Source organism: Sprattus sprattus (genome assembly GCF_963457725.1).
Source record: "Sprattus sprattus genome assembly, chromosome: 18".
Lineage (NCBI taxonomy): Eukaryota > Metazoa > Chordata > Actinopteri > Clupeiformes > Clupeidae > Sprattus > Sprattus sprattus.
The window spans coordinates 24,613,279-24,628,065 of record NC_137916.1 but is presented as its reverse complement, the minus strand read 5'-3'; the positions used below and the strand labels follow the sequence as shown (position 1 = coordinate 24,628,065).

At 42.3% G+C, this 14,787-nt stretch overlaps 2 protein-coding genes across 2 annotated transcripts in view; one reads left to right on the top strand and one right to left on the bottom strand.

Moving 5' to 3' along the window:
* Nucleotides 1–757: 757 nt before the first annotated feature.
* On the bottom strand, nucleotides 758–10,837 carry rgs9a (regulator of G protein signaling 9a; the record flags this gene model as incomplete). Its single annotated transcript, XM_080856848.1, has 17 exons — nucleotides 758–911; nucleotides 1,369–1,451; nucleotides 1,574–1,712; nucleotides 2,656–2,743; nucleotides 2,868–2,983; nucleotides 3,118–3,231; nucleotides 3,605–3,666; nucleotides 3,758–3,787; nucleotides 5,542–5,598; nucleotides 5,945–6,026; nucleotides 6,304–6,380; nucleotides 6,628–6,686; nucleotides 6,844–6,895; nucleotides 7,021–7,127; nucleotides 7,367–7,417; nucleotides 9,338–9,434; nucleotides 10,772–10,837. The coding sequence occupies 17 exons, from the start codon at nucleotides 10,835–10,837 to the stop codon at nucleotides 758–760; spliced, it is 1,434 nt and encodes a 477-aa protein (XP_080712974.1).
* A 907-nt stretch (nucleotides 10,838–11,744) lies between these two features.
* Nucleotides 11,745–14,787, top strand: part of gna13b (guanine nucleotide binding protein (G protein), alpha 13b) — a 28,280-nt gene continuing 25,237 nt past the window's right edge. Inside the window, exon 1 of the mRNA XM_080856851.1 lies at nucleotides 11,745–12,042. Coding sequence (XP_080712977.1) covers nucleotides 11,760–12,042 — 283 coding nt within the window. The 5' untranslated portion in view covers nucleotides 11,745–11,759. The remainder of the gene's footprint in view (nucleotides 12,043–14,787) is intronic.

Below are 14,787 nucleotides of genomic sequence, written 5' to 3'. Positions count from 1 at the left end.
AAACAAAGAACATGCAGTAAGTCCCTGTGTTTATTTTCAAGAGATTTGAAAATGATCAACTATTTAAACAATTGAACAACACAAGTCAGCAGCTGCTTTGGTTTGTGGACTTTATTGTGTAACTGAGCAGATCTTGTATTTACATAAGATATTGTGTTGACAGACAAAAAAGTAAATTAAATTCATGCACTTCACTCTCTCACTCACACTCTCTCTCACACACACACACACACACACACACACACACACACTCTTGCACACTCACACACTCACACACACAAATTGCACATAAACAAGCACACACAATAAACTCCAGACGACAAACATTTGCCTTAGTGATGGGTGATCGGTGATCAGGTGATAAATACTGTAAACTGTAATTTGCTCCAAGATAAAAAGATGACTGCAACCAGCAAAGAAGATTACTTGTGCTAAATACTATCTATCTTAGATTTTGTTAGTGGTAACATGACCTCATTATAATTATCTCCCTATTTAGAGACCTCCTAGAGAAAAAAAATTAAAATATGAATGCCCTCTTCAATCCATCAGAGTCTACCGTACATTCCTGCTCTAAAACCCACCTCATGTTCACACACTGCCTTGACCGGTTCTCACAGGCCGCCTGATGGGCTATCCTGTGCTGTTTCTAACAGAGGGGACATGTTCCTGGCTGGTTGAATCTCATATGGGTGTTCAGATAAATACTGCGTTTCCCTCTTCTCGTCTCCGTCTTTGGGGATGGTGGGCCGTCGGTTTACTTGCGGTCAATCTTGTTTTTGATCGAACTGATGTCCACGGGCTTGCCCGCCAAGTCTGCTGCCTTGCGCTCCGTATCCATTTGCTGCCAAATGAGGATTGGGTCGGTGCCCGGCCTGCGGTTCTTGGCGTTCGCCTCCACCTGGGCATCACTATAGGTAAGGGCAGAGAGAGAGAGAGAGAGAGATGGGTAAGATTAAACTACATTAAACTCTCTCTTTATATAACTCTACATTTTTCTGGAATGATAATCTGGAAACCCTCAACTGGGACAGGCTTGGTCTACCAGAATTCTGATTGGCCAATCGGTCACCAATAGGGAGTGATTACTCCAGTCCGTTTCAATAAGTAACTATCCAGGAGAAAAGGCTCATAGAACAATGAGCTATAGTTGTCTAGCTTAACTGAATGCACAAAATATGACAAGATGTCAATCAAATCAGATCAGATCCAATTAACAATGATGCTCCAAAACTGATAGTGTAACTTGTGTTTATATGATGATGCGGATGCTTTGTGTATGAGTCTGCGATACTACTGAGGGATATTTGCCAAGAGTTACAATATGCCCCAAGCAGCAAAGGGTCAGAGTAACATTTGGGAACATACTTGTAGTTATGTAGCGCGGGTACGATTGCTTTCTTCTGCATATCCTTGTAAACAGGTGATTTTAGGTATCGGAAAAAAGTATCCTGTGACAGAAAACGGGTTACTCAAAACCACTCCAATAACAAAAGGGCAGTCCCAAAAAAAATAAGACATATGCATTTATAATGTTAAAAATGGTCAACCATGAAGACGATTGTTACGTCACCTTCTTCATTAGCAGGAAGACGTGGGTCTGAGCGGCATCCAGGACGTATCTGTGCGGGTGATCCAGACCCTTCACGGTTAGGCCCATGGTCCTGCCGTCAATGTTGATCCAGCGAGGGGCTCCAGGAGCCAGGAAGGTCCTGAGGACGCAAGCAGGGCCAGAGGGCAAAAAATGAGGTCAAACACGTAAGGTCAAACAGTCAAACACGTAAGGTCGAACAGTCAAACACATAAGGTGAAACAGTCAAACACATAAGGTCGAACAGTCAAACACATAAGGTCAAACAGTCAAACACATAAGGTCAAACAGTCAAACACATAAGGTGAAATACTTCAAAGGTGAAGTACAATCGCAGAGAAAGTACGTTTATGTTTTGGGACGTTTTAGGTTATGTTGTACCATCTGTATGCAGTTTCCTATAAAATGTCTGTCTGCTGTATCCTTATGCCTTCTCTGCGGTTTGTGCTTATTCAGACTAGCTCTACGAAGAGTAGCTCTCGGGGCTCTGAAATTATTCTGTAAATTCTCTTCACTAGAATCAGCCATGACTGCATAGGCTGGGCTGCCCCGTTTAGAGTACTGGCTCACATAGGCTCTGCATTGGTCATACAGAACGACACATGATGAGGTCAGAATTACATTATTACTGCACTGAGTATGCCAACACAGAAACACAGCTTTAGCAGCTTGATATGTGCCAGTTATCCCCAGGGGTCAAACTCCATGTATCCGAGGAAATAATCCTATAATGAGGTCAAGAGGGATAGTCCAGAATTATTTTTATCTTCTGAACTGTTTTTCATCCCTGAGGCAGCAGTGTTGCTCATTTAGACTAATAGAGGGGTTTGTTTGTCCTACATTCATGCGTTTGCTAGGATAAACCCTTTACACACTTTACACATATCTCGTCTGAGTCTTAAACCTTAAGTCTTAAACCCTAGAGTCTTTCACTCACACTCTCTCTCTCTCACACGCACACACACATACACACACACACACAAATTGCACAAAACAAGGACACTCAATAAACTCCAGACGACAACAAATTTCCACACTTTACACATATCTAGTCTGAGTCTCACTTGAAAATGGTCTGGGACTGGTCGGCCATGGAGGCAGCCGATCCCCACACCATGTCCTCCGCAGCTTCCCAGAAGGCCATGTTCTCACCTGCGGTCAGTGGAGAGAGAGTGTCAACCGCCAATCAAGGCCTTTTTTGGTGCATTTAACAAACTCACGTCGGAGCCATTGCTATATACATTTGATCTGTTGACATGATGAAGCGCACACATACCGCTGAACTCCTTCTTCAGGAAGAGCTTGAAGTCCTTGCGACCTCGTGGGTCGTTAAACAGGTCCATGAGGCTGAATGACCAACGCTCCACTCGCATTTTAGTAGGAACTTCCACACTGGGGGAAAATACACATAAAACACATTATAATGTAACATATAACCACGATTTATAAACGATAACTACAATGTTTAAACTACGATGTCATTCCACTGTCCGATGCCAGATTCAGAAGCATCAGCTGTAGCTTACGTTGGCAGGTTTATCTCCCAGTAAGTGTCATCTTCGGATAGCCAAGGGTTGCTGGGAGCGCATGGTGCCAGGAAGGGGTCATGGTTCTTGTATGTGTTGATGTACTTGACAAGACTGTAAGATAGAGATGAAATGGTCCCAACAATTTAAATAATAATCAGTCTATGTTCAAAACCAATGCGGAAAGGAAAAAGACATGTCTGCCTTGCGCAAGGCTACCAGTCACTAAAACATAAATCAGTATATTTCAATTTAGTCATGATAAAAGATTTCAAATAAAAAGTTAAACTACAAAAAAAAGTTTAACCACAAAAACTGCAAGTGGCGATTTGATATTAAATGAATAAACACACTAAAAGTCCCAAGTAACCAAGTCACATTGTATTGAGTGTTGAAGTGTTGATTCAGTTTGACATTGACTGGAATATCATGTTCTCCATGTTCTCTAATGTTCTGGAATGTTCTGGAATGTTCTGGAATGACTTACGCTCCCAGAGACACTGTTGACTTGACCCTTGACCTCGCCATGGCCTGCATCAGGTAGATGGTCTAAAAAATAACAGGCAAGGTGTTGTGTAATTTGGATTCTCAGCGGAAAATAATATATTACATATATTTATAAAAGATGACAGCTGCTTACATTCCTTCTGTAGTGGTCATAGGTTCGTTTCTGAAAGGAATAAAAGGTTAAGGTTAGCTTAAATAATCAATTGCATAAGTTAGTACAGAGGGTACTATGGGGTACTAAGAGAGAGAAAGTACTATGTTCTAACTCAATCAATAATGATGTAACGTTGCCTGTATTGCTAGCATAATGCTAATGATATCTATCCAAACACAAGTAAGGGCACTAAAGAAAGCACACACAAACTATTTAAAACCTTTATAAAGATGGGTATGGCAGCACACAGAGGAATAATATAACTAGAAGCATGAAAGACAGATTTTAAGTGTGCATGAGAGAATGTGTGTGTGTCTTTTTCTGTCTGTAGGCTGTCCTCTTTGGAAGTTAAATCTGTGTGAAAGAAAGGGGGGGGGGGGAACAAAGGATGATCAACAAAAGCTTTATCGGCATAAAGTCACACTTTAAAAGTTGAAAATCCCTGGTATGACACTGAAGAATATAATATGATTCCCTATTCACTCAATAACGACCAATCAAAAGAGTGGTACTGGTATCAGTCAAACACCAGCTTTATCTCCAATCCAATTAAATATAGGGCAGCATATCAAAGACTATCTCTACACAAGTGGCATATGCTGTGTTAACACGCAAGCACACACAACCCAGTTAATCTGTATTAAGGTAAACTAAATGTAAGATGTGTGGACACCAAAAGACAGCCCATAAGGAAAGAAAATCTAAAAAAAAAAGATTAAAATATCTCCTTATTATATCCTTAGTTTCTCCAAGACAACAATGAGCTCAAATTTCCTTCTTCTCAGATTTTTATGTCGATCAACTTTCTCCTGTGTTAAAATAGAGATCAGGAGAAAGCACCAGACTCTAGCACAGACATGGTGAGGGGTTCAGCTAGATTCAGTCTGGAGTAACCTACTACTTTATACTTACGATTACAATAGATCTAGCTAAAGATGGCAGCCTATTAACTAATATTCTTGGTATGGGGCCTAAGATAAAAGCCTCTTGCCACTCATCATGGGCAAGCCCTGACAACTGAAGGAGCTGCTTTACTGTCAAAGACCCCTCCACCCCCGCAGGCCAAGCTAAGCAGTGTGCCGAGTACATCCCCTCCGTCTAAGCTTGTTAAACCTTGCATTATTTGGATCTACAAGGAATGGTAAAGGGAGGGAGAGGGTAAGCATGAGCAGGCCTGGGAAAGGAGAGAGAGGGAGAAAAAGAGAGAGAGAGAGCTAGAGCGAGAGAAAGAGGGAGAGAAAGAGAGGGAGAGAGAGGGAGAGAGAGAGAGGGAGAGGGAGAGGGAGAGAAAGAGAGGGAGAGAGAGAGAAAGAGAGTGAGGGAGAGAGAGAGAGAGAGAGTGAGAGGGAGGGGTGGACTCTCTGGTGGAAGATCAGCAGGTCATGAATCCTCTTATGGCTGAGTAAGCAGATTGAGAGTGACTGTGGCCCCCTGGGCGTTCTGGGCCAAGGCAGACACACCACTAAGCCTCCCTAATGCACTTATGCGTGGGGCGATGCTTGGGAGACGTCCTGCCCTTATCCACCCCACCACAAACATCACTACCATCAGGGTGCAGCTCAAATGACCAACACAGCCACCCTCATCCCCTCTCTTGCTTTTCAACACCTGTGGGAGCAACCTCAGCAACCCCCCCCAGGAGGCCAATAGCAACACCACACTCCAGGAAGCATTTGACACTGCTGTGACTGTAGCACAACTATGGTGCTAACATGGCAAACAGCTCCAGGTCTCACTGAGGTCTCTTCAGACTCACCTGTTACCTCATCATTAGGATCAACCAGGCGGTTCATGCAGTCCAGGGCACTGTGAGCTCTTGGCTACGGAAGGACAGAAAAACAAGAAGTACTTTGTAGAAAAACTGACATGAATGAAATTGCCAATACAGCACTCAGGAAATGCTTAAAGATGAACTGTAGATATGAATTATAGATTGTCAATAGATTTGTGCCAGTTACTTTAGCATGGACGAGTTCATCTATTTAATACTTATGTGGGTTATTAAATACCGCATAGACAGTCGCTAATGTACTTCAGTAAGATCTATGTGTACTTGTGATGTCATACCACAAAAGGCATATGAAATGAAATGATGGCTCTAGTGGTTTAATTGATTTATTACGCTTGTTTGAGGTTTGAGTTGTTTTGTACTTTGGAAACACTTACTGGTGGTCGCTGTACAATCCAGTAGGCCCGCTCCTGACAGTCAAACACCACACGGTCGGCTTTCTGTCGCTGCTTGTTGGCCCTGATAAAAGTGATTACATTTTTTCCATTATAAAGTAAGATCAATAAGATAACATCCTCTAGTAGTGCCCTGTTCACATCCCTACAGGTCATTATCAGTCATTACACCTAGTGACACAAACGAACATGGGGCTGAATTAGATACGTAGACGCTAATACCCATTACTCTGGCATTAAACATGGTGAACGTCCAGGTTGACTGCCAGCAGTGTTTTGAAATGGCCTCACCACAGTGGCCTCAAAAGTGGCTAAAAGGGGATGCAAGGACAGCAGCAGACCTGTATTGCTCCGTAGCCTGCAACACGATGAAGTCCCATTTGGGGTTCAGCCATTTGTGGAACTCATTGTAGCGTTCCTAAGAAGAGATAATCAGGAATCAGAATCAGAATCAGTTTTTTATTATTGGCCAAGCACAGTGAGAGCCACTTAGTTTGCACAAACAAGGAATATGTCTTGGTGCAGTGGCTCTCACTGTGCTAACACATATAACTCAAAATATACAACACAACACAAAACACTACAACAGTGCAAAACAATACAATACAACAGTGCAATGGTCATAATAAATAAATAATATAGGAAGTGTCTCTTCAGCTACTCACCTGTTCGTACACCTCCAGTGACCCCTTCTTGCGCATGTTCCTCTTGGCCAGGTAAATTGCTGAAAGGAGAGGAAGAGTGAGAGTGTGTGAGAAAACTAAAGCTGTGACGTGGAAGACATGGCTCAAGGAGATGTCTGTACTGTATGATCATATTCAAAACACAGGACTTGTGGACAGACGATACGTCTGCACAGGCGGCACATGAAAAGAACATACCATAATCTATATCTTCAGCTTGATACTTCTGTACCGGCCAGAAATACGGAGTCTGCATGAGGACAAAAATACAATCAAAGTACTGAACGCAAATTGGCAGTGTAGAGAAATCAAGGGAAATATTTATGGATGTTCTGTGATGACTGGGGAGGTTAAGGCGCTGGACAGCACATTAACCTGGAAGCGGAAGAAGCTGCCATCGGGTTGGAGGACCAGTTTCTTGTGGTTCTGCAGAGGGTAAATGTAGCCGTATGCCACCAGCATGGTGCCAAGAGCCTGGGCCTCTGGCAGAGGAGACGGGGGAAACAGATGATGACATAATATCAATATCAATATCATTGAAAAAATAAAGAAGAGAATACGATTAAACCACAGGTATCGAGATGACATAGCGCATAAAAGGATGTAGGCAATCTACTTTGGATTCTAGAATCCCTGGTTATAACAGCAACCGCTTTGTGTTAGATAAAACTATCTTGACAAACACAATGCAATAATGTTCTGTGTCCTTACTATCACTTACCATTAGCGTCCATTTTCATTTTGTTAGCAATCCATGCCAGAATATCCTGACCTGTAAAACCAATACTGACATTTAATTCAATTGTATTTATATAGCGCCAAATTGTCTCAAGGCGCTATACAGAGCCCATAGCTTGGACCCCCTTAGTGCAAGCACAATGGCAACAGTGGCAGGGAAAAACTCCCTGTTAGTCAGGAGGGAACCTTAAGCAGAACCACGGCACATAAGGGGGGACCCATATGCTTATGGTTGACAGTGGGTATACATGGGCTCATAGGGTTACTGTTACAGGGGTAAGGAGAGTTGGAACAGAAAAAACATTTCATTAACACAACTCCAACAAGTGTATCCATGGTGGTGGGGACAAAATAACTTAAAATATTATGTCTAAATTTTACTTGGAATGACATGTACCTAAGGGCAAAGAATATTGAGCTGAATAATTTATTCAGGTATGTATGCAAGCAATGTATGTCAGGAACACACATTCTGTGAGGCGCATCTTACAAACAGTTCAGTCTTTTTGGTAATAACACTCTCTAAGCTACCACATAGGTCTCATTATGCCATCAGCATCATCTTGATGTTAATGAAATATGGCTGAAATATAACATAGGAGTATTTTATTTATTTATTTTAGATTTAGTTTTGGGCTTTATGGCCTTAAATCGATAGTTGAAGTGAAGAGTGGGACAGGAAATGAGAGGGAGAAGAGGTGGGGGGAAATGACATCAGGCGAACCTGTGTCCTCCATGGGCCTTAAGCCCAAATGCGGTCGGGGCTACTGGTTGCCCCACAGTGCCCCCCAACACAGGAGTAGTTTGTTTTAATCTAGGCCACGTCTCCTCACTTTCATCTCCCATCCGAGGTCAGGTAAGCTTGACCAGCTTTCCCCAGCCACTGATCTGTGCTGTACATGCAGGTTTTAAAGGGCCAAGGGTCAAGTACCTCAGGGTCAAGTCACTCAGGGTCAAGACAAAACAAATCCATTTACACTATTAATTCATTATTAAGCAGTCGCTTTTATCCAAAGCGAATTTCATATTTACCGCTTTCATTAGTATGTTTGCTGACGTAGAAATTACAATTTTTACTATTTCTATTGAGCTTGTGCACTGAGAGACATGTCCTCAACAGCAGAACTAGTATACTTTGGAGACACAAATGCACACGTAGGCATCCGCGTTGCGGCAAAGCAGAAGTGTCGGAGTAAACTTAAGCCCTTAGCAGAGCTTAAGGGTGCCACTTCAGAGCACAACACAAGAGCCCAGGTCTCATCCAATTGTAGGTTTGCCTTATATAGCCAATGTTAGCTGCTTACTACAGTCACAGCCAAAGCACTGGCCCCTGCTCTATATACTGCAGGTCAAGGGGGCCTATGGGCCTGTGTACTATCTATATTATATACCTACCGTATATACTGTGGATTCAAATATCTTGATCCACTACGTAAGATCATGTCACCATCAGTCTCAGTTATTGTTACGAGCAGATCTCATCCGTTGCAAATACGTACTGAAGTGTTGTCCTACAAGTTTAGCTTCTATTTAGTTTAAGATGATATTTAATATAATAAAAACATATTTTACTAGAAAAATAAGGATGGTATAGTTGTGAGCAAGGCCTTAGTTCAAAGGTAAAATTGTCCAAAGAAATGGTGCATGTACTTAAGTAAAAAAGTAGATAAAGCAGGTTACACTCCCACCAGATATATTTTCCAACCTAAATCTGGTTATATTCCTCTTTCAAATAAATAGCAAAAAATGTGAATAAAAGTCCAAAAAGGGTCTGCACATTGTTGCACACTGTGTATAGGAGTGTCAGCTAAAGAGCTTGCCCCTAACACAAATAAGCATAGTCTGTTCAGCATTTTTGTCTGCAATACCATGTAATACCAGCAAGAGTTTTCACAGTTAAAAAAAGTAAATGATGCATGTGACAAAGCTCATTGTGATGGAGTCCCAGACTCACCTGTCATCACATGGGGGATGGCGGTGATGGTGAGCTTCTGCTCCGATGCCGGCACCCCACTTTTGGCGTCCTGCATCTCCACAACCAAGGCCTCCACCTGAGGGGAGAAGGAGAGTGATTCACCCAATTCACCCAGTGATGGTACTCATTCACCCAATTCACCCAGTGATGGCACTCATTCACCCAATTCACCCAGTGATGGCACTCATTCACCCAATTCACCCAGTGATGGCACTCATTCACCCGTTTCTTTATGGCATTAAGGGCCACAAAAGCCTGGCTTTGGCTTAGGTGGTTTTGAGACAACCTTAGTTTCTTTTAGTTGCTTTAAGTATTTTGTGAGTTGTCCTGTCAATGTAAATTAACAGTTTCTTCAATCGGTTACTTCACAAAATGCTGGGTAACAGCTTTGGCCCACAACACAGTGCATAAATAGTATCTTTGAAAAGAAGAACTAGCTCTAAATAACTACTGTTGCTGTTATGTGATTCAGAACCATATGTTGGCAGCTGCACCAAAGCTGGGAAAGCTCATTATTTCAATAACACAAAACTGGGGACACTGGTTTTTCACATGTCCAATGCAGGATTTAAAATCCATTCAGTTACTTGTTTTTGTTTCATTCTTTAAGACTTTCATTCTGCAAATAATCTTTCAGACCCATGGATACCTGATTGTATATATAAAACGAGAATCCAAATGGATTGCCCAACTCCCAGCGGAAGTTACCCTACATAATCTGTTTGAGAGGTCAACCGATAAAGCAAGTTGCAATACACTGTTCATACACGTTGCTGGTACTGTATCATGTGGGTCTTCAAATCTACCCGAGAAAGGCGTTTTTGCAGCAAACACCTCAACTTGTAAAGATAATGTTTCTGCTTAAAGAGACTTCAAGTTCCATGAAAAACTCCAAAGCTGTCAGAGCTCGTCTGATGTTACACTAATTGGCTTAGAGGACACATTCTGGCTTCAGCCATGATTGCCACAAAGTCTACAAGCCTTTAGCAGTATCCAATAACCTTGTATGTCCAAACCAAAGTAAGTCTTGGTACAATGTGTAAAATTGAGGTCTGTGGATTCTTATGTGATTGTTCTTAGACAATAAAACGCTAAAATCTCAAAAACTGACAAACATAAACATACGACTATACAAAATTAGGCTACACGATATTTCACTGTAGCATAGTTTAAGGTAGACTGAGCTACAAATGAGTAAGTGAACTTGTTCTATCCCCCCCCTGACGACAATTTCTGAAGAAACCGTTTTGAAAAGCAAAATGCAAAAAGTGAAATAAAAATAAGTTGACACAGGCCTTGAAGTTGGTTTAAATTTAATTTCGAATGTGGGTTAAAGTGGTACATTCCACACATTGTTGCTAAACAACTAGACTAAAGAACATTTACAAGTGCTAAACTGCAGGTACTGCTTACCTTTTTGAGGCATGTCATTCGAGGCCGATAATGCTGTGCATGATCTCGATTTGACCGTATCGTCATGTTTGCTTTTTGATGTTATATCCCGTTATAGGCCTTATGTCAATTGTATTTAAGCCTAGAATTGCCAGAAAGTAAAAGAAGATTTCGCTGTCATTGAAAACAAGAATGAAGGAAGTCTTTCGCCTTGCTCGCTGCACGCACACACGGTGAACATAAGGAGCTTGCAGGGGGTGGAAAAGAAAGTGCAATGATCTGTCTCCGCGCCAATCACGAATCAGCTCTATTCCTACGAACTGTTATCCTAGTAAAGAGCATCAGCTGGTTTGCTCACCTCTACCTTTACAGTAGAGAGCGGCTTGTTCAGCAGGCGGCGACATGGAGCACTCACAGACTCACTGCTAGACTATACATAAGATAACAGTTGGAGAATTATCGCATCTAGTGAAGACAGATAAAAAAAGAATACAACCTATGAATGAAAGACTTATTACGGCCAATTGAATGTGCTGTCGCCTTCAACAGGCTAATAAGAATCCCTAATCTAATGGTTTAGCAACGATCTAGCTACTCCCAAAAGGGTGTCTTAGAAGTAAGTAATTTTGTGCATGCTGTCAATTTTAAAATAAGCAACTTCATCTCTTCTCCAGCACAATGGTAAACCAGTTAGACAATAACATAAACACAGCTGTGTGTGCCAACAATATCGACCCAGACAACACACGGATGTGAGTGATTATTTGCTTGGTCATCTGATAATAATACACTTTGACAGTTATTTAGACTCTTAGGTTTGTCATATTATATAAGCAGCTAGGCCTACATCTTCAAACCCATGAAATGACTAGTTCGCGCAAGAAGAGACGCCCAACATTTCATCACAGAATGCCGTGCGCGCTCCCAAATTGCAGTCACGCCCCGCCCGCCAATGGACTCACGGACGCGCTGAAACCCTCCCTACTGTATCGATGAAGTTGTTTCAAAGATGGCGGATTTCCTGCCGTCCCGGTCCTTTTTATCTGTTTGTTTTCCTAACTGTCTCCTCACTAGCAGTGAGCAGGACCAATTAAGGAAATCTAAAGAGATAGATAAGTGTCTATCGCGGGATAAAACATATGTGAAACGGTTGGTGAAGATATTACTACTCGGAGCTGGAGAGAGCGGCAAATCTACTTTCCTCAAGCAGATGCGCATCATACATGGTGAGGACTTCGATCAACGGGCCAAAGAAGAGTTCCGGGCTACGATTTACAGCAATGTTATCAAAGGTATGGTTTGAAAAAGAAAGCGCATACTCCGCTGCGTTCCGTTTGGTCATTTTTAATTTTCAAAGTTCGGACTGTGGTTTGACTTGTAAGTTCAAAAGTTGTGCAAGGGTGGTGTGGCTAGTCGGCTGAAGTTGTGCGACGTCGAGCGAGCGGAGGCATTCACTTCTGTTTCTAAACCCATGCATTCTCAACCAGCCAGCAAACAGTAGAAGAAACGCCCATGTTATTCAGCTAGAAGTGTTCTACCACGATGATTTTCAGAACAAAGAGATGGCTCTCTTGCTTTTAACTTGTAGTGTTCTCTCTGTGATGCCCGTGTATATCTTCATTACTCTAGGAACGCACATGAAATTGCTGGACGGGCGTTGACTATTAACGTTACTTAAACACTTTGCTAAGTTAGCAGGGTTGCTAAATTGCTATGTCAATTGCAAGTATAATGGAAGATGGCTAACTGACGTGAGGCTCATTAGCTAGCCAGCTGTTCAGTGTGGTAAAGCTTATGAAAGAGAATGTGGCTTATTAGGGCCTAGTGCGCAGTGTTTGTGCTTTGTGAAGGATTACGGTTTGTAAACTAGTGCGTTATTTGCTGTTGGACTTAAAGAGATTGGTGCAAGGAATGAAGATGCGTTAACGTAGGGGTGAACTAGAGATGACTTATCTGATTAGTTAGCTATCTAACGTTAGCTGTGTTGAAAATACTACCATTTAGCCAGAAATCAGATTTGAAACCGAAATTAGTGATGTGTGCAAAACATAATTCCTATTCATACATTTAGTAGACATGCCCACGCAAATATACTCCGTGCAATCATCTGTGTAATCATACAACCCCTTTTTGGTTAACAACAATGGAATTGGTGTCTTAACGAAAACAAGACAAGGTGGCTGTGTTCCGAGCCTGCATAACCACGTATTGTTTACCCGGCTCTGAAATGACAATGCTCGCCATGTCAAATAGTTGTGTTATTGACTTCTCAACTGACTATTTAATCCTGAAGCACAACATGTTAGAGCGCATGCAGTGAGAGGGTGGTGTCCACTGTCTAGAGTTCACATGAGGCACAAGAGGAACTGCATGAGAAACAGTCACAAGAGATCCACTACCATGTGTTACAGTTGTCTAACCAGTTAGCAAACTGAGATGGAGAGCTATCGGCACCTGTTATGCAAACGAACTGGCCTGATTGTTTGTTGTGGTTTTTGGGTGGTTGGGGGGTGGGCATTTTTTAGGTGGTTCTACATGTCTTTTCCATAGCTTGACATGGATTGATGGGGGTCACCCAGTGAACCCGGTTACGCAAAAATAAATTCCATCTCTCCTCAGTTGAACTTTATCCGAATTCCAGATGCATTAGCTAAATATCGTCAATGGGGATCTAACGTGTCTCAGCATAAAACGGGGAGACCCCTTTGAGGTGTGTTCTGGGGGTTTCCAGCACAGCATCATACGAGCAGCATAACCTCATGTAAGCCACAAAGCGAGACTGCAGCCGAGGTTGCCTTCGCTGTCTAATAAGAAATGGGGCGAGAACTCCGGAGCTGTGGTTTCTACTGTCTGATGGCGGATCATCAGTTGAATTCATTTTTACTTGAAGCTCAGTCCTCGCCTGTTTAAGACAGGAAACGTTTAGTGAAATCGCTGTTTCAGATGTATCGTTAGCCCAACTTTAAGCTGCTCGACAGAGCAGAAGGATTTAGCCACTTGGCGCGCGTGGGGACATGAGTTTGGTTTGCTTCCGTTCTCCCTCTAAAACCACATTTGACAGGGTGGGTCTGAAAGTGTCTTGCTGCCGGTTAGCGGGGCAATTTTTGAGGAAAACCCAGTATCCGGTTTCAGGTTTCACATTGATCTTCACCAGGGAAATTACCTTTACTCTCAAAATGATAGTGCCATTATAAGCAGTCAGGACCCAACTATACTCCTAACGACCCTGTATACTTTATGGAATTCAGCTTTTTTTTTTCAGCATAATGTATGGCCCTCCCTCTCTCTCGCTCACACACACACCAGCAGGTGAGAGTGGTCTTTATCGTTTACAGAGGGTGTGTAAAAATCAACCCAAGGCCACACCATTCATCACTAAGGGAAAGATGTGCGTATTGCGTAAATGTTGTATGTGGCCATTTAAAGGCACCCAGTGCAACTTTCGAGGCTTAAAAATAAACATTTAATTTCTAGTCTTTTTTACACGTAGTAAGTTTCAATAACTCCATAACATTTCATATCGACATTCAAGGAGCAAAGAGGAGACGTCGTTGTGTGGTGAGAACTGATAGAAAATCGTAAACAACAACAATCGCCGCCATTTCCCCCCCAAATCTTTAGTTATTGGTGCCACCAATAAATAAAGCAGGATTCCAGTCAATGGAAAAATTGCCTCTCCCCACCGGCGATTGTTGTTGTTTACGATTTTCTATCAGTTCTCACCACACAACGACGTCTCATCTTTGCTCCTTGAATGTCGATATGTAATGGTATGGAGTTACTGAAACTTACTACGTGTAAAAAAGTTTCACTGGGTGCCTTTAAAGAGCAGGGTCGGTCACGTCTGTTGGAAGATTAGTGAAACGTATTGAGGGGGTGGGTACGCTGTGATCAAAGTTATTCATTTTTTTTTTAAAGTTAAGAAAAGGTATGTGTGTGTCTGTGTGTGAAATGCAGAGATCGTTTGCTGACCCCAGCCCAGTTGCTAAACTTTCCAGTTCTGCAGAGGGGAGAGGTCGGCATGCAGTCATGTGTGG